The 20,001-nt window shown below is 34.0% G+C and overlaps 1 protein-coding gene across 1 annotated transcript; it reads left to right on the forward strand.

Annotated features, from left to right (window-relative positions):
• Positions 1-16,778: 16,778 nt before the first annotated feature.
• LOC137246841 (C-type lectin 37Db-like) lies at positions 16,779-17,784 on the forward strand. The gene is made up of 4 exons (XM_067777855.1): positions 16,779-16,958; positions 17,025-17,089; positions 17,168-17,276; positions 17,338-17,784. The coding sequence occupies exons 1-4, from the start codon at positions 16,844-16,846 to the stop codon at positions 17,616-17,618; spliced, it is 570 nt and encodes a 189-aa protein (XP_067633956.1). The 5' UTR covers positions 16,779-16,843; the 3' UTR covers positions 17,619-17,784.
• Positions 17,785-20,001: the final 2,217 nt, after the last annotated feature.

A 20,001-nucleotide genomic window follows, 5' to 3' on the forward strand; every position in this document is an offset into this window, starting at 1 on the left:
AATTAGTAAAATTTTGGACAATGGGCGTGGCACCGCCCACTTTTTAAAGAAGGTAATTTAAAAATTTGCAAGCTGTAATTTGGCAGTCGTTGAAGATATCATGATGAAATTTGGCAGGAACGTTACTCTTATATCTGTATGTTCGCTTAATAAAAATTAGCAAAATCGGAGAAGGACCACGCCCACTTTTAAAAAAAAAATTTTTTGAAAGTATAATTTTAACAAAAAATTTAATATCTTTACAGTATATAAGTAAATTATGTTAAGATTCAACTCCAGTAATGATATGGTGCAACAAAATACAGAAATAAAAGAAATTTTAAAAATGGGCTTGGCTCCGCCCTTTTTCATTTAATTTGTCTAGGATACTTTTAATGCCATAAATCGAACAAAAATTAACCAATCCTTTTGAAATTTGGTAGGGGCATAGATTTTACGGCGTTAACTGTTTTCTGTGAAAATGGGCGAAATCGGTTGATGCCACGCCCAGTTTTTATACACAGTCGTCCGTCTGTCCTTCCGCATGGCGGTTAACACGATAACTTGAGCAAAAATCGATATATCTTTACTAAACTCAGTTCACGTACTTATCTGAACCCACTTTACCTTGGTATGAAAAATGAACGAAATCCGACTATGACCACGCCCACTTTTTCGATATCGAAAATTGCGAAAAATGAAAAAAATGCCATAATTCTATACCAAATACGAAAAAAGGGATGAAACATGGTAAGGTAATTGGATTGTTTTATTGACGCGAAATATAACTTTAGAAAAAACTTTATAAAATGGTTGTGACACCTACCATATTAAGTAGAAGAAAATGAAAAAGTTCTGCAGGGCGAAATAAAACACCCTTAAAATCTTGCTAGGTATTACATATATAAATAAATTAGCGGTATCCAACCGATAATGTTCTGGGTCACCCTAGTCCACATTTTGGTCGATATCTGGAAAACGCCTTCACATATACAACTACCACCACTCCCTTTTAAAACTCTCATTAATACCTTTAATTTGATACCCATATCGTACAAACTCATTCTAGAGTCACCCCTGCTCCACCTTTATGGCGATATCTCGAAACGGCGTCCACCTATGGAACTAAGGAATACTCCCTTTTAAAATACTCATTATCACCTTTCTTTTGATGCCCATATTGTACAAACAAATTTTAGGGTCACCCCTGGTCCACCTTTATGGCGATATCTCGAAAATGCGACCACTTATACAACAACCACCACTCCCTTTTAAAACCCTCATTAATACCTTTAATTTGATACCCATATCGTACAAACACATTCTAGAGTCACCCCTGGTCCACCTTTATGGCGATATCTCGAAACGGCGTCCACTTATGGAACTAAGGATTACTCCCTTTTAAAATATTCATTAACAGCTTTCTTTTGATACCCATATTGTACAAACAAATTCTAGGGTCACCCCTGGTCCACCTTTATGGCGATATCTCGAAAAGGCGTCCTCCTATGGAACTAAGGATTACTCCCTTTTAAAATACTCATTAATACCTTTAATTTGATATCCATATCGTACAAACGCATTTTAGAGTCACCCCTGGTCCACCTTTGTGGCGATATTCCGAAAAGGTGTCCACCTATAGAACTAAGCCCCACACCCTTTTAAAATACTCATTAACACCTTTCTTTTGATACCCATATTGTACAAACAAATTCTAGGGTCACCCCTGGTCCACCTTTATGGCGATATCTCGAAACGGCGTCCACTTATGGAACTAAGGATTACTCCCTTTTAAAATATTCATTAACAGCTTTCTTTTGATACCCATATTGTACAAACAAATTCTAGGGTCACCCCTGGTCCACCTTTATGGCGATATCTCGAAACGGCGTCCACCTATGGAACTAAGGATTACTCCCTTTTAAAATACTCATTAATACCTTTAATTTGATATCCATATCGTACAAACGCATTTTAGAGTCACCCCTGGTCCACCTTTATGGCGATATTTCGAAAAGGCGACCACCTATATAACAACCACCACTCCCTTTTAAAGTCCTCATTAATACCTTTAATTTGATATCCATATCGTACAAACACATTCTAGAGTCACCCCTGGTCCACCTTTATGGCGATATCTCGAAACGGCGTCCACTTATGGAACTAAGGATTACTCCCTTTTAAAATATTCATTAACAGCTTTCTTTTGATACCCATATTGTACAAACAAATTCTAGGGTCACCCCTGGTCCACCTTTATGGCGATATCTCGAAACGGCGTCCACCTATGGAACTAAGGATTACTCCCTTTTAAAATACCCATTAACACCTTTCATTTGATACCCATATTGTACAAACGCATTCTAGAGTCACCCCTGGTCCACCTTTATGACGATATCTCGAAACGGCGTCCACCTATAGAACTAAGGCCCACTCCCTTTTAAAATACTCATTAACACCTTTCGTTTGATGCCCATATTGTGCAAACGCATTCTAGAGTCACCCCTGGTCCATCTTTACGGCGATATCTCGAAAAGGCGTCCATCTATAGAACTTAGGTCCACGCCCTTTTAAAATACTCATTAATACCTTTCATTTGATACCCATATCGTACAAACGCATTCTAGAGTCAACCCTGATCCACCTTTATGGCTATATCCCTAAATGGCGTCCACCTATAGAACTATGGCGCACTCCCTCATAAAATACTTTTTAATGCCTTTCATTTGATATACATGTCATACAAACACATTCCAGGGTTTCCCTCGGTTCATTTTCCTACATGGTTATTTTCCCTTATGTTGTCACCATAGCTCTCAACTGAGTATGTAATGTTCCGTTACACCCGAACTTAACCTTCCTTACTTGTTTATTGAAAATAAAGTAAATTTATTGTAGTCTTAGTTGAAGGAGATATAAAATACCGATTTCAGAACTCCCTTCATGAGATGGTGGTCAAACCGATTCTGTTCTATGGAGTGCTGGTCTGGTGGCAAGCACTGGACACGGCGAGCACCTCCAAAATGTTAGAGTCAGTGCAACGGACGGCGCTGATCGGTATCAATGGCGCTCTCAGAACAACACATACCTTGGCACTGAATGTCATTCTGAACATATATCCAGTAGATATTGCGGGAAAGGCGGCCGCGGCCCAGTCGTTAGTCCGGCTTCATGATGTGAGCTATGGGCTTTCTGACTTCGAGCACTCTAGCCTTCTTACCAGTTTCGACTTTATCCCGGACAGGACGGACTATTGTATGCCGATAACTGCTCCCTATACAACCTTCACCCCAGTCATTCCCCCGAGAGAGGAGTGGGGAAGAGGAATTATCTGGGGCAGGGTACCGGTTAACTCGTTCACAGATGGGTCGAAGTTGGACATAAAGGTTGGTGGGGGTCTTTTGTCAAGAGCTAAATGAAAGCCGCAAGTTAAATTGGCTGATCACTGCAGTGTATTCCAAGCGGAAGTTACTCCGATTGAGGATGCTGTGAATGAACTGCAATCCAGTGCTACTGCGGTTAGGGAATTCAACATCTACTCTGATAGCCAAGCGGGCATCAAGGCCTTGAGTTCAACTATGGTGCGATCGAGGGTGGTCTGGGCGTGCCTGACCTCACTTGCGATTTCATCGAATTATTTTATAATTAAAATTATCTGGGTCCAACTGTCAAGCGGATCTCTTAGCCCGCAGCGGTACAACTGAACCGGATGAAGATGGCTGTAGGGATTTTGAGATTCCGCTGACTACCAGTGGTTTGCTCCTCCATAGCTGGGCCTCGAAACAGCTCAGCAAACGTTGGGCGGACACCACTTCTTGCAGGGTAGCAAGATCTTTCTGGCCGAAATCGTATGATAGGAGGTCTGCCGAAATAATTGGGTTCACTAAAGCTCACCTATCAATGGTAATTGAGGGTTTGACAGGGCACTGTCCCATGGGTATCCATGCGGTACGTTTTAATATACTGGAAACTCTATCCTGCTGCAGCTATATGGAGGATGATGAGGTGGAATCGCCAAATCACTTTATGCTTGATTGCCCAGCTTTTGCCAGAACTAGGCGAAAGTACTTCGGCGCGACTCACTTGGATCTCCCGAGGATTTACCCAAGGTTGAGATCTGTATCATTCGGAACATTATCGTTGCTACCCAACGATTCTCTAACGCCCCAATTCTGAGCGTTACCGGTAAAATAGTTCCCAGAACATTATGTAACCGAATATCGTTACCAGTTCTTTTATCCGCGATTCTGGCCCAAGTGGTAACGCTGTCATCACAGCAAAACTCACCAGTGTCTGTGGAGAAATTTGAAAGGTAGTTTTTTCGCTTTTGGTCCGCTGGTCCCTTTTCTTCAATTTTGGTCCTTTTTAGGCAGTAGCCACGATTGGTACTTTTCTTTCTTTTTCACTCAGGTAAAAATTCACAATATTGCCCAAAAATTCCCCACACTTTCGTTAGCCCCCATATAGTTTTGAATTTACTTCAATGGAACTCTCACCATAAAAAATTGCTCAGGATATAATTTATGCCAGGCATTAAAAAGAAAAGTGTTGGAAAACACATTGTCGTTAATTGTTGATGAGGTAACCGACTAATCAAAAAAAAACCCTTGTGTTTAATAATATTAGTAACGGCTAGATATTTCGATCCGCTATACAACACAACGCTATACAACTTCTCGCCTAGCATAGCTTATAGCGAGCACTCTGCCGTGAGCCTAACACTTTAAAACTTATACAAAGAAATTCTATGCATTACTTCTCGTTTGGCATGTTGATATTTAAATCTTTCTCACCCAGCTCAATGAGTTTAAGGAATTCTAGGACTATTGTGGTGTTAAGCCACGCAAGGTAATTGAAAACTAAGTATCTTGGACCAAGAAATATTTAACTCGAAGACAGAAGGAAGCAAATGTAAAAGAGATTTGATTTCGGAAGAAATGTTTTGTGTAAAATTATTCCCGAAGGTGCTAGCAGAACCGCTGAAGCTTGGGATCAAAACTCACATTTACTGAATCTAGGCTCTTATATGAAGTTTAAACGTTAAGGGAAAAAGTAAGCATCTATAAAAATAGCACTAACAAAATTGCTTAGTTTCATTTATGATTTACTGAGTTTTCCACATACATAGTTCGGCAACACCAGAACGCAAATTTTAAACCGTTTCTTACTAAAACCTAACTGCATTATACATTTTATTTCATTGCAATCAACAACATAATGCTAGAACCAAGAGCCTTGTGACCAAAACTAGGCTCACAACGTTTGGTTAGTGAAAGACATAGACTTATCCTATGTCAAAATATAGTACCATTTTTGGTTGCATGCACATATATTTGTTTGTTCAGCTTGAATTAAAGGAAAGTCTTCACTATGTTTAGTAAAATTTTATATGGAAACATTAAAAAATTTTTATTTTATACTACTAAAATAAAACAAAAATTTGGTCCTTTTTTTCGATGAATTTCGGTCCCAAATGAAAACATGGTGTGGCAGCCGTGTTCGCTTTACCGAAAATGTCTCACTTGTAGATACGAGGTTAACGAATAAAGGGGACGATATGTATATATATATTATGCATTATAAGTTTCTACATAGGTATATTGTAATTTATTCTGTGAAAGTAGATAATATGTATAGCAAGAGGCAAAACTTTTTACTATTATCTTTACTTATTTGCGCTTACAATTCTTTATTTTTCAGTTTTGCCTTTTTCTAAACAACAGCTGTTGTGTGGTTATTTCGATGTAACCTCCTACTTTTGTGGGTAAAAAATTATCCGGCTACTTTCGCGGGTAGAATACCAAAAGGGTGTAAAAGTTGCCACATGATTTCGTTACCGTGGTGAAGAATATTGATACCACACTAGAATCGCGGCGAATGTAGCTATATCTACGTCACCGTTATTTTTTTGTATGTGGTAACACAACGGACCTTCATGTTGTCCAAGTGAGCTTCCCTTATCAGGGCAGCTACCATCTAACGTAACCTAACCTAGTGGAAAATCGGACATTCTATTAGCAGTGATACATATATTAAAGAATACTAGTATCGCCTGTGGTCGAAATTCGACCAACTCTTATTTTTTTTCAACTCAGTCTATGCATCCAGTGTTGGGGGTAGTGAAATAATGCGTTAATAGTTAAGCAGTGAGCGGAAATATAGCAAACTGGTCTAACTTACTTAAATTTTTCATTAAGACATTGTAATTTTTATTGTATTTTCTTAAATTTTCTAAAAAATTTTCAAATGTATTTATAACCTTTTGGTATGGAGCTCCTTAAACAAAAATATAAAAAATATGTAAAATCAAAAGAAATTGACATAGAATTAAGGTGAAATTACTTGACATTAAATTGAAAAATAGGTTTTTCCACACCACCCGGGAGGTCCCCGTTGGGGCGTTACCGAAGTTACTTTTGTGTGCTCGGTTCCCCAGTGGGCCTATATCTCCCATATACATATATCGCCCATTTACTTCAATAGTGTCATAATTCAAAAACACGAACTTTTAGTTAAAAACGAAGAAATGTGCTTAAGGAATTTAGCCTATTTCACGCCATCCGTTAGGTATGCAATTGGCGCTTTACCGAGTTTAATATTGTATAAATACATATGTAGTATGTAAGTGTGACACAAAACGAAAATTTCGAATAGAATAGAAAAAAAAAAATATAAAAAAATTATGTAATGAGAAAGAAGGCAGAGTTTACTAAAAAAATTTAGATAAAAAAAAAAATAAAGTACTTAAAGTGCGAAAAAATTAAGTGATGTAAATAAACAGTTCCATATAAAAACTCAATAAGTGCACTTGGGCCTTTTTCCGGGTTTTAATGTTATCATTGTGGAAATATGAAGATTCTAATATTCGGATATTTAATGTTGGGATTCCCATTGAGATCTATGTACCTAATTAATTTGTATTAAATTTGTAAACATTCATATTCATGAAATGGAGATGAATATATATGACCATATCTACCATAAAATATAGTCTGTGAACGATATAATACTAAGATATAGCAAAGCAGAATACATTAGAAAAAAAGAAAAAGGAACAAAAACATTGAAATTATTCACGCAAACATAGTTACTAAAATAAAATTGATTTCATAATTTTAAGCGACATAAACAAATTAGGATTATGGGATCTAAGCATCCGATTAATGGGCATATAATCAAACAAAGTTAGCCTAATAATAAATATAGTGGGAAATATACTGCCTATGCAATATTTCGACCTAAAATCGAAAACGTTTTTGGGTCATTTTTTTTCGTTTAATATACAACGTGAAATTTTCCGATTCAATCAAGTTGCATATAAATAATAATAAACTAAGTTGAAATAAAATAAAATAAGAAATATCACAATAAATTAGCATAAAAGACAATATATAAATTTTAATGTAATATCTTTGTAACAAATTTATTTATTTTTTGTTCACTATAAGACGTGCTATATCTAAAATGAGCATAAAATATGGAAATGCAAAAAACATTTGGGTCAAATTTGCAATTAATTGTTATAAATAAATAAATTTAGTGAGTTTGAACAAAAGTTGACTCATTATTTCTGATTTATTTTTTTTTTAAAGCACCTAAAATGAAAAGCAAAGAATCAGTTAAATAAAGACCTATGCTTTTACGTGTAAGTAAAATTTGTCCAAAAAAATAGGCCGGCTAAGTTATTACTTCTCTTTAAAGTTTTTTTGTGAACATAATGCGTCCTACAGATGGCAATTTCGATAGTTGCACAGATTTTCGAATTTACAAAAAACTTTTTCTATTAATTATAAACAAATAGAGTAATATTTGTTAACAAAGATAGGCCTATGCACTGCGGCTGATCAATACGAATCGATGCATATAACTTTTATATGATTTTACGTATGCTAAGTATGCGAAACAGCCTGTCAATTGACTGTATGGAAATTTTGTTAGCATATTAATATATAGATAGTAGAGTAATATACGGCCTATGCAATATTTCGACCTAAAATCGAAAACGTTTTCGGGTCGTTTTTTTTTCGTTTAATATACAACATGAAATTTTCTGATTCAATCAAGTTGCATTTAAATAATAATAAACTAAGTTGAAATAAAAGATAATATAATAAAATAAAATAAGAAATATCAAAATAAATCAGCATAAAAGACAATATACAAATTTTAATGTAATATGTTTGTAGCAAATTTAATATACAACGTGATAAAAGATAATATAATAAAATAAAATAAGAAATATCAAAATAAATTAGCATAAAAGACAATATACAAATTTTAATGTAATATCTTTGTAGCAAATTTATTTATTTTTTGTTCACTATAAGACGTGCTATATCTAAAATGAGCATAAAATCTGGAAATGCAAAAAACATTTGGGTCAAATTTGCAATTAATTGTTATAAATAAATAAATTTAGAGAGTTTGAACAAAAGTTGACTCATTATTTCTGATTTATTTTTTTTTTAAAGCACCTAAAATGAAAAACAAAGAATCTGTTAAATAAAGACCTATGCTTTTACGTGTAAGTAAAAGTTGTCCAAAAAAATAGGCCGGTTAAGTTATTACTTGTCTTTAAAGTTTTTTGTTCGCTAACAATTATTTTAGAACAATTTTTTAAAGATTTTGGTACAAACCAATATAGGTAATTGGAAACAATGGGAAACAATATTTTATTTCAACAGAAAATGAGTGAAGCAGTAGTTCTCTCACCGTTTGGCGTGTACAAATATATACATATGTAGAGATGAAACATTTGAGCAACGGAACAATTGAGAATTTGGAGCTATGTACTCAGGGGGGTTTGTGAACATAATTCGTCCTACAGATGGCAATTTCGATAGTTGCGCAGATTTTCGAATTTACAAAAAACTTTTTCTATTAATTATAAACAAATAGAGTAATATTTGTTAACAAAAATAGGCCTATGCACTGCGGCTGATCAATACGAATCGATTCATATAACTTTTATATGATTTTACGTATGCTAAGTATGCGAAACAGCCTGTCAATTGATTATATGGAAATTTTGTTAGCGTATTAATATATAGATAAGAATTTCCTGAAAACATATAGGAGGTATAACAGTTCAGCAAATACTAAATTTCTGCAAAAGGAGCCGTTTCAAAACTTTGTGTAAAGTTTCATCAACTGCCTTAATTTTTTCGATAAAATATCTTCGAGTTGTCATCATAATTCACCGGACTTTTTGAAAACCACACTTGCAAAAGCAAATGACGCTCACAGCAACACATGCCGAAATTTTCTACTCTCCAAAGAAAGTATATATGCAAGTATGGTGGTATTACACGTAGATAGGTAAATTATATAACATGCCTCAATAAATTATCCTTTCATCCATCATTTTACTGCTTAACAGCGTTGGCAGCTACGTATAAGAGATGACATCTGCAGTAGCGAGCGACACAAACAACAAATGACAGTAACGGCAGCTGAGGAAATGAAAAGAATTGGCAACACGAAACGCTGAGCACCATCGCACACAAAAAAGGGTCAATTCCTTTACAAAAGGGTAACGAAGTAGCTCTACATGACTCAACATAAAGGTTTCATTTTACAGTTTTATTCAATAAAATTTAACTTCATTTGATTATAACAATGATGGGAGGATGAGTAGAACGAAAAAATATGGTAAAATGGCAGACAATTTAAAAAAAGGTGTCAAAGAATGTTGCTAAAAATAAGCTGAAAATATGAGTGTAATATTGGATGTGGATTTGAGGTGTAGAGGCGTAAAATTCTGGAACACAAAAGTTTTGCTTACATACAAGGTAGATGTATATGTAAGCATGTAGCCGACTCTGCAGTTAACTAGTTGTAAACTACGTCTCAACTACTTTCTTAATATGAACCCCAATAATTTCCTGAGTAACACCTTATAGTTTGACTTAATTTCCTTTGACATTGAATAGGCTCATTCAATTTCAAGACACCCGGTCCGCGCAGGACATGTTTTTTGATTTCGATGAAATTTTAATATGTTGTTCTTTGGTCAAAATAATGAAAAATGTGTTTTTTTTGGCTCAAAAAATTTTTTTTTTCGGATTGATCGGCAATTGAATTCGATAAAATGCAATCGATATTTTATTCACCTATTTTTTTAACTGTCAATAACTTTGTCAAAAATTAACCGATGCTCATAATTTTTTTTTTTTTTTAAATTTTCATTATTATATTTACTTTTATATAAATTTATAAACAATAGCATATAATTAAAAACAAAATTTTTTTTTAGTGTTTAGTAAAAATTTATGACTTTTTTCAAAAATTAATATATCAAAGAAAGTAGTTTTTTTTTGTTTAAACTTTTTCTATATCGAGTGAACAGCTTATATTTCAACTTGAGTAAATATCTATTAGCCAAACCTCGTTGTTTTCGAAATGTGAATTTTTGAATATTAAACTTTTTTCGCCATATATTGATGCAATACATATCAGTATAAAGGGCTATCAATGCCAAATGCTTAAAATTAATTAAAATATCACATTTATTATTGAAAACATTCATTTGTTGTTATGTTTCAGAATTACACTCGATATAGAAAGTTTAAACAAAAAAAATTACTTTTTTGAAATATTAATTTTTGAACAACGTCAGGAATTTTTACTAAATGTAAAAAAAATATTTTTTAACTATATGCTATTGTTTATAAACTTATATAAAATTAAAAGTAATAACGAATATTTCAAAGAAAAAATCATGGGAATCGGTTAATTTTGACAAAGGAATTGTATGCTGTTATGCATTGCTTCAATATATGGGGGAAAAAAAAGTTTAATATTCAAAAATTCATATCTCCAAACAACGAGTTTTGGCTAATAGGCATTTGGCCAAGTTGAAATATGAACTATTAACTCGATATAGAAAAAGTTTAAACAAACAAGTAAGGAAGGTTAAGTTCGGGTGTAACCGAACATTACATACTCAGTTGAGAGCTATGGTGACAACATAAGGGAAAATAACCATGTAGGAAAATGAACCGAGGGAAACCCTGGAATGTGTTTGTATGACATGTGTATCAAATGAAAGGCATTAAAGAGTATTTTATGAGGGAGTGCGCCATAGTTCTATAGGTGGACGCCATTTAGGGATATAGCCATAAAGGTGGATCAGGGTTGACTCTAGAATGCGTTTGTACGATATGGGTATCAAATGAAAGGTATTAATGAGTATTTTAAAAGGGCGTGGACCTAAGTTCTATAGATGGACGCCTTTTCGAGATATCGCCGTAAAGATGGACCAGGGGTGACTCTAGAATGCGTTTGCACAATATGGGCATCAAACGAAAGGTGTTAATGAGTATTTTAAAAGGGAGTGGGCCTTAGTTCTATAGGTGGACGCCGTTTCGAGATATCGTCATAAAGGTGGACCAGGGGTGACTCTAGAATGCGTTTGTACGATATGGGTATCAAATGAAAGGTGTTAATGAGTATTTTAAAAGGGAGTAATCCTTAGTTCCATAGGTGGACGCCGTTTCGAGATATCGCCATAAAGGTGGACCAGGGGTGACCCTAGAATTTGTTTGTACAATATGGGTATCAAAAGAAAGCTGTTAATGAATATTTTAAAAGGGAGTAATCCTTAGTTCCATAAGTGGACGCCGTTTCGAGATATCGCCATAAAGGTGGACCAGGGGTGACCCTAGAATTTGTTTGTACAATATGGGTATCAAAAGAAAGGTGTTAATGAGTATTTTAAAAGGGTGTGGGGCTTAGTTCTATAGGTGGACACCTTTTCGGAATATCGCCACAAAGGTGGACCAGGGGTGACTCTAGAATGTGTTTGTACGATATGGGTATCAAATTAAAGGTATTAATGAGGGTTTTAAAAGGGAGTGGTGGTTGTTGTATAGGTGGTCGCATTTTCGAGATATCGCCATAAAGGTGGACCAGGGGTGACCCTAGAATTTGTTTGTACAATATGGGCATCAAAAGAAAGGTGATAATGAGTATTTTAAAAGGGAGTATTCCTTAGTTCCATAGGTGGACGCCGTTTCGAGATATCGCCATAAAGGTGGAGCAGGGGTGACTCTAGAATGAGTTTGTACGATATGGGTATCAAATTAAAGGTATTAATGAGAGTTTTCAAAGGGAGTGGTGGTAGTTGTATATGTGAAGGCGTTTTCCAGATATCGACCAAAATGTGGACTAGGGTGACCCAGAACATTATCGGTTGGATACCGCTAATTTATTTATATATGTAATACCTAGCAAGATCTTAAGGGTGTTTTATTTCGCCCTGCAGAACTTTTTCATTTTCTTCTACTTAATATGGTAGGTGTCACAACCATTTTATAAAGTTTTTTCTAAAGTTATATTTCGCGTCAATAAAACAATCCAATTACCTTACCATGTTTCATCCCTTTTTTCGTATTTGGTATAGAATTATGGCATTTTTTTCATTTTTCGCAATCTTCGATATCGAAAAAGTGGGCGTGGTCATAGTCGGATTTCGTTCATTTTTCATACCAAGGTAAAGTGGGTTCAGATAAGTACGTGAACTGAGTTTAGTAAAGATATATCGATTTTTGCTCAAGTTATCGCGTTAACCGCCATGCGGAAGGACAGACGGACGACTGTGTATAAAAACTGGGCGTGGCATCAACCGATTTCGCCCATTTTCACAGAAAACAGTTAACGCCATAAAATCTATGCCCCTACCAAATTTCAAAAGGATTGGTTAATTTTTGTTCGATTTATGGCATTAAAAGTATCCTAGACAAATTAAATGAAAAAGGGCGGAGCCACGCCCATTTTTAAAATTTCTTTTATTTTTGTATTTTGTTGCACCATATCATTACTGGAGTTGAATCTTAACATAATTTACTTATATACTGTAAAGATATTAAATTTTTTGTTAAAATTATACTTTAAAAAAATTTTTTTTTTAAAAGTGGGCGTGGTCCTTCTCCGATTTTGCTAATTTTTATTAAGCGTACATACAGATATAAGAGTAACGTTCCTGCCAAATTTCATCATGATATCTTCAACGACTGCCAAATTACAGCTTGCAAAAGTTTTAAATTACCTTCTTTAAAAAGTGGGCGGTGCCACGCCCATTGTCCAAAATTTTACTAATTTTATATTTTGCGTCATAAGTTCAACCCATCTACCAAGTTTCGTCGCTTTATCCTTCTTTTGTAATGAATTATCGCACTTTTTCGGTTTTTCGAAATTTTCGATATCGAAAAAGTGGGCGTGGTTATAGTCCGATATCGTTGATTTTAAATAGCGATCTGAGATGAGTGCTCAGTAACCTACATACCAAATTTCATCAAGATACCTCAAAATTTACTCAAGTTATCGTGTTAACGGACGGACGGACGGACGGACGGACGGACGGACGGACATGGCTCAATCAAATTTTTTTTCGATCCTGATTATTTTGATATATGGAAGTCTATATCTATCTCGATTCCTTTATATATGTACAACCAACCGTTATCCAATCAAACTTAATATACTCTGTGAGCTCTGCTCAACTGAGTATAAAAAAGGTAACCTTTTTTGAGAAATAAATTTTTGAAACAAGTCATAAATTATTACTAACTTCTAAAAAAAATTTGCTTTGAACTATATGCTATTGTTTATAAATTTATATAAAAGTAAACTTAATAACGAACATTTCAAAAAAAAAAAAAAAAAATCATGAGAATCGGTTAATTTTTGACAAAGTTATTGACAGTTGAAAAAATAGGTGAATAAAATATCGATTGCATTTTATCGAATCAATTGCCGATTAATCCGGAAACATTTTTTTTTGAGCCAAAAAAAAAAAAACACGTGTGTCATTATATTGACCAAAGAACAACATATTAAAATTTCATCGAAATCAAAAATCATGTCCTGCGCGGACCGGGTGTCTTAAAATGGAATGAGCCAATAGTAAAGTCGTTGGAGTGAATATTATATTGCCTCATACATGTGGAGTGGGGTTGAAGGAAAGTGAACTGAGTGATGATAAGCTTAAAATCATCCTTCAGTTGTCTCCAAAATACTCTACTATAAGCAAAGACGAACAAAAAAACTGTTTCTATTTGTAAGATGAGTTCAGGTCTAATGGCTGCGAGAAATGTTCTTCTTTTTTTACAGGCCAAGTTAAAGCCGAGCCTTATTTACATGATGTTGATACTATTGGATTGAACAAATGCACTGTGAGTTCTGCCTTCTCTGGGCAAGGTAACACTAACAGAAAAAAGAAATTACAGCTTAGACATTAAATGGATAATATCTATTGCCAACAAGTGCTACTTTGGACTGAGGAGGCAATTGAAAAGTAAAGTCCTCTGTCGATAAACAAAAATCACGTTCTATATGTCCGTTCATCATACCTTTCCTGATGTATGGCTCGGAATCATGGATTATAGATGGATAATAGAACTATCGTTATGTTATTTATCGATTTGTTATACAATTTTTATTTATTTGTAATCGAAAAGTAACCGGCCATTTACTGTTTTTATAGATAAGTTATCGGGTTGTTATTGATGTATTAGCAATTTATTATTGGCATGTTATAGGTTTTCTATTGAAAAGTTATCGATTTGTTAGCAGCTTGTTATGATTTTGTTATCAGCCTATTATCGAACTGCTATCGAAAAGTTCTAGATTTCCTTTCAAAAAGTTGTCGATTTGTCATCGAAAAATTATCGACATGCTCTAAAATGTATCGATTTCCTATAGAAAATTTATTGATTAATTACATGTGTGTTAACAATTTGTTATCGAAATCGACTTTTTATGAAAAATTATTGATTTTTATCGAAAAGTTTGGATTTATTAACGGAGTATTAAATATTTTTTATGGGCATGTTATTGATTTGTGAACAAAGAACAAATTTCATATCAAAACCTATGAAAAAAGGCGCATTTTGAACCCGACCCCTCAGATTTTGATGAAATTTTGCATAGAGGTACACTTTACCTTTAAAAACACCACCAAAATTGCATTTTTGAAAAATTGTGGGTGTGAAAAGGTGTCAAAGTTGTTAAGAATGCGTGAAAAATGACGGTAATATGCACATTTGAACTGTGATAACTACGGAACGGCTCAACCGATTTCAAAGACCTTGACACCATTGGAAAAGTATTCGAATCGGCTTTGGAAATTATATGCTGTAAAAATATTTTATTGCACTGAAAAATTTTTTGTTTCAAAATAAAATTTTAAACTTGGAAAAAAATTCAATGGCCAAGTGTTTTAAAATAAAATATATTTTTATTGGAAAGGTCTATTTAATATATATAACATATCCAAAATCTAAAATGGCGTTTTTTAAATTTTTTTTTTTTTAATTTTAAGTAAATGCATCTCTTTATATTTTGATATCATGGTAAATTTGAGCTATGATAACTACGGAATGGCTCAACCAATTTCCAAGATCTTGGTACCATTGGAAAGGTATTCTATCGACTTCGTATACTGAGAAAATTTTTGTTACACTGAAAAGCATGTTCTTTTTATTTTAAAATACTTGATCTTTGTAATTTTTTCACGTTTAGTTCTGAAAAAACTTAAAAAAAAAAAATGGTTTTCAGCGAAATAAAAATTCTTACAGTATACGTTTTCGAAAGCCTATTTGAATACCTTTCTAATGGTACCAAGACCTTTAAAATCGGTTTAGCCATTCTGTAGTTATCACAGCTCAAATTTACTATGATATCAAAATATAGAGACATAAATTTACTTAAAATTTTTTATAAAAAATTTTAACACGTCATTTTAGTTTTTGGATATGTTATATATATTAAATATAACTTTCTAATAAAAATATATTTTATTTTAAAACACTTGGCCTTTTTCAGTGTAAAAAAATTTTTTTGCAGTATATATTTTCGAAAGCCGATTCGAATACCTTTCCAATGGTATCAAGATTTTGAAATCGGTTAAGCCATTCCGTAGTTATCACAGCGCAAATATACCTATTACCGTCATTTTTCACGCATTTTTCTTAATTTTGACACCTTGCAACGCCCACAACTTTAAAAAAAAAAGCAATTTCTAAAAATGAGGTTCTGTTTGTATGGGTGAAGTGTACGTGTATGCAAAATTTCATCAAAATCTGAGGAGGTAGGGTTCAATGCATATCGGTTTTGATATGAGATTCATCATGTAGGATCGTCTTCGATCGACCTTTGTAAGCCGTCGATAACAACCTGATAATAAATCAATAATAAGTATAGTTTAAAAAAACTAAGATACACGCAAATATGGTGCCGTTCTATTATCTACAATCCACTTAGATATCTTAAGTTGATAGCACCGTAGTACAGAGGTTCGCGTATCCGCTGCCGCGAGTCTTCAATAGTTGGCGCTAGATGGGTCTAACTCTCCTTTGCGCGCCTAGCCTAGAGAGTTACAAACAAGCATATATACAAGTGAAGCTAATACAAGCATATCAATAAAAAGCTATGATTTTGCGATAACAAGCTGATAACTCTACGATAATAATTCTTTATCGATAATGGGAAGATAATAAAAGAATATATTGTTGGAATCGGCTGCTGGGCTCTGGTATACTTGCCTCTTTTTAAATTCGGCCCCTGGGCGAGCTCTAGTCAATTTAAAACATAGAACATCACGAGTACTTGGTACACACGCCTTTTATTTTTTACGCAGTAACGTATATGTATGAACTTAGGTATGTTTATATTGATGTGCATATCAAATTATTTTATTGGAACATAAACTGTAATTTAAATTTTTATAAATATGCGTTGAAAATCAATTATTCATGATATTGACTAGCGTTTGTTAAAAAAATATTTATTTTTGTTAGATTACAGCAGAGCGCAAAATAAACTCAAGCGTTTCACAATTAATTATCGGAGAAGAAATTGAAGGATGTCCCAAAACTGTGGTCGATTTGCGTACCTGTGCTTGTTTTTATTTATAATAAAATTTGTAGCAGCCAAATATGAAAATTATGCTGTAGCTTCTGGAGAGTTAGCTGTTTTAGGTAGGACAAGATATATCGAGCATTCATAAATCTTAGCAATTAATTTTTTACAAGTTTTACCTTTAGCTGATGGAGATGCCTACTCGATGCGTTTTGGAAATACTGAATTTATTATTTGGCACAACAAAATGGTAAATAAATATTTTATTTAAACTGTGATATTGTATATTTGATTTTCTTAAATTTCAAATCTATCTCTTAAAACACAGCTGACTTGGCACGGAGCTTACAATTTTTGCGAAAATCAAAACTCCAGTCTTGTTGTTTTAAATAGCCGCGAGAAAGTTATACAACTGCAAATGTTTATGGTAAAACAAAGTAGGCCATTTAAAGTTGATGTATTTTTGTATTTATTTTAAACTCAGACTTATTTGTGTAGATTTCGTTCAGGCTGAAATTAATGATGCTAATAAGCCATATATTTATTGGATTGGTGGCAATGATCTGAAGGAGCGCAACAAATGGATGTGGGTGCCAATTAACACAGAATTTACGTATACGCATTGGCTTGCTGGAGAACCAACTCGATCTGTTGACCAGCGTTGTGTTGCAATGGGCGACAGGAGTTTAGGTCGCTGGAGCAATAGCCCTTGCTCTAAGAAATTATATTTTATTTGTGAGCGTACTCATAAAAGTATAAGGCAAAGAAATGAATTATAATTTGTTCATGGTTCAGCAAACACTTTTATCTCGCCTTAAAAAAGCCAGAGCAGCTTGAAAGATATAATTAGTATAACTTTATTACTGATTCATATATTTTATGTTATCTTACCCTCTTCAAGTTTGAGCTGTCTTAATAAATGTCAGCACCATCAAGAAAAATTCACATACTGCATGTGTGCATAAACGCAACAATGTTTTGAGAAAAGGTAAGGAAGTAAATGAAAACTCCTTAAGAGAATATGGAAGGGAAATTTAGCTTCCTTAGTTTTACGAAAAAAAAAAATTTCGTTCTGTCACATTTTTTATGATTAAGATATGCCCTGATTGAGCCCCGATTGTAGACAATTAACTATGGATAACTCTAGACGCGCTAGCGATTTTTTTTCGAAAAATTAGCGATTTGTTATCAAAAAGTTATCGGTGTGCCAACTATTATTTATCGGCGACCCATAGGTTTGCTATGAAGCATATTATCCCGTTTATTTGATAACAACGAAACTACACATTTTGAGAAAATCGATTTATTAAGTTGAAGCTTTTATATGACATCGAAAAATGTGAGGCGGCGGTGAGTTTTTCAAAAAATATTACAGTCATAGTTATAAGCCCTTTCATTTACCAAATAATAAGAACCCAGGGTTGGCGATAACAAGTCGATAAAAAACCGATAACTCTACGACAATAATTCGCTATCAGTAATAAGCCGATATTCAAATTGTCATTCATTGCGATGTACTATGTAGAATAGATATGATAGTTTTTCGAAATAGGCTTATCACGTAAAAGAATTTTTATTGAACCAATTGCCCTTTAATTGTTCTGTTTAAACAAGCAAAAAAAAAAAAAAAACGCGCGAGTACCTAGTACTTATTAAGTTCGATGTGTAAACATGCAGGTTTACATCTTGGAAAGAAGTAGTTTCGAGGTTTTGAGAGAAGTCTTCCGGGTTTTTATGGATAAGAAGCGATAATGATAATGTATAATCTGTTTTATAATCGGTTTATTATTGATTGCGCGCTTCTCTTCCATTTAGCGTCGCGCTCATTTCAATTTTTCCTATTGAACATATGTGTGATAGGCCGAGCACGCTAGAACATAACACGAAGGCAGTCGTTGGATTTTCGATTTATTATCAGCTTACTACCGTTTTCATATTGATTTCTTAGGGAAAGGTTGCACTATGCGTTATCGATTTAATATTGAAGTTTTTTGGTATCTTTTTTTTTAGTTCTGTTATCGTTAACAAGTCGATAATTTTGTTAACAAATCGATACATTTTTGATAACAAAACGAACACCTTTTCGATAACTTACCAATAACGAATTGGTAACGCCCCGATAATAAGTATTAAGGCTTCCTTTCGATAGCAAAGATTTTGTTTACATTTACGATTCCCCCATGAGTAAAGATGTTTACACACAAATAAGGGTGTTTTCCGTAAAGTGTTTGTATTGAGCATATTTTTTTTAAAGCTAAATCCATTTATTTTACTCTGATCTTGAGGTTGGTATCAGTTCTGAAGCAATGTCTATATAAATATTGTAACGAATATTTGCAGCACTAAGGGATACTATCATCTCTAAGCCGATGCTAAGCAGTGACTTGATGCACATCATTATGTCTACACATATGTACGTACACGCAGCGAAGAAGCAACGCACAAACACATGCATATATGTTATCTGAGGTGCTCACAAGAGAGGGCAATAATTTGTCCAAGTATTACTCACGCGCATATGAGAAGCTAGGAACGTAGTTGTGGCTGGTGATTTTGTAGCTGATAACTAACTAGTAAGTTCTGGAATGGAAAAGCCTAGAAGTATGCAATGAGGAAACCAGACAGTATAAAAGGCGACAACAGTAGAGGCGTAAAAATCAGTTTGGTTTAAGCAAGCTATTGGTTGCAAAGTATACGTGTTATTGTGAAGTACTTTAATAAAGGCCATTTTTGCATTATTAAATATTGGAGTTATTTATTCAACAGTTTACCGATACGAACGTTAGTAGAAGGTTGCGAATAAGAGGATTTCCAGTAAATTCGTTACAATATGTATGCATGTGTGACCCATTTTCATAAGAATATACTGTAATGATATTTTCATAGTTGCTCTTTGTTTTTTAATTTTAATATTTTACATGAACACACACACATGAACGCACACATATATGCATACTTTTCAGCATAATTAACATCAATTGGTACATATGTACGGCCCGACACTGTTACTCGGTTAAAAATTTTTAATCAGTTAACATATAACAGCACACGGCATTGTTGGTGTTACTGGGATGTCGACGTACGGAACTTATTGTCGCTTCCGGCGTTATTGCTCTTCGACATTTACGTTTAACTTCTTCCTTTTGCGACTTCTTTTTTTAT

The sequence above is a fragment of the Eurosta solidaginis genome, chromosome 3 (assembly GCF_040869045.1).
Source record: "Eurosta solidaginis isolate ZX-2024a chromosome 3, ASM4086904v1, whole genome shotgun sequence".
In the NCBI taxonomy this organism is placed as follows: domain Eukaryota; kingdom Metazoa; phylum Arthropoda; class Insecta; order Diptera; family Tephritidae; genus Eurosta; species Eurosta solidaginis.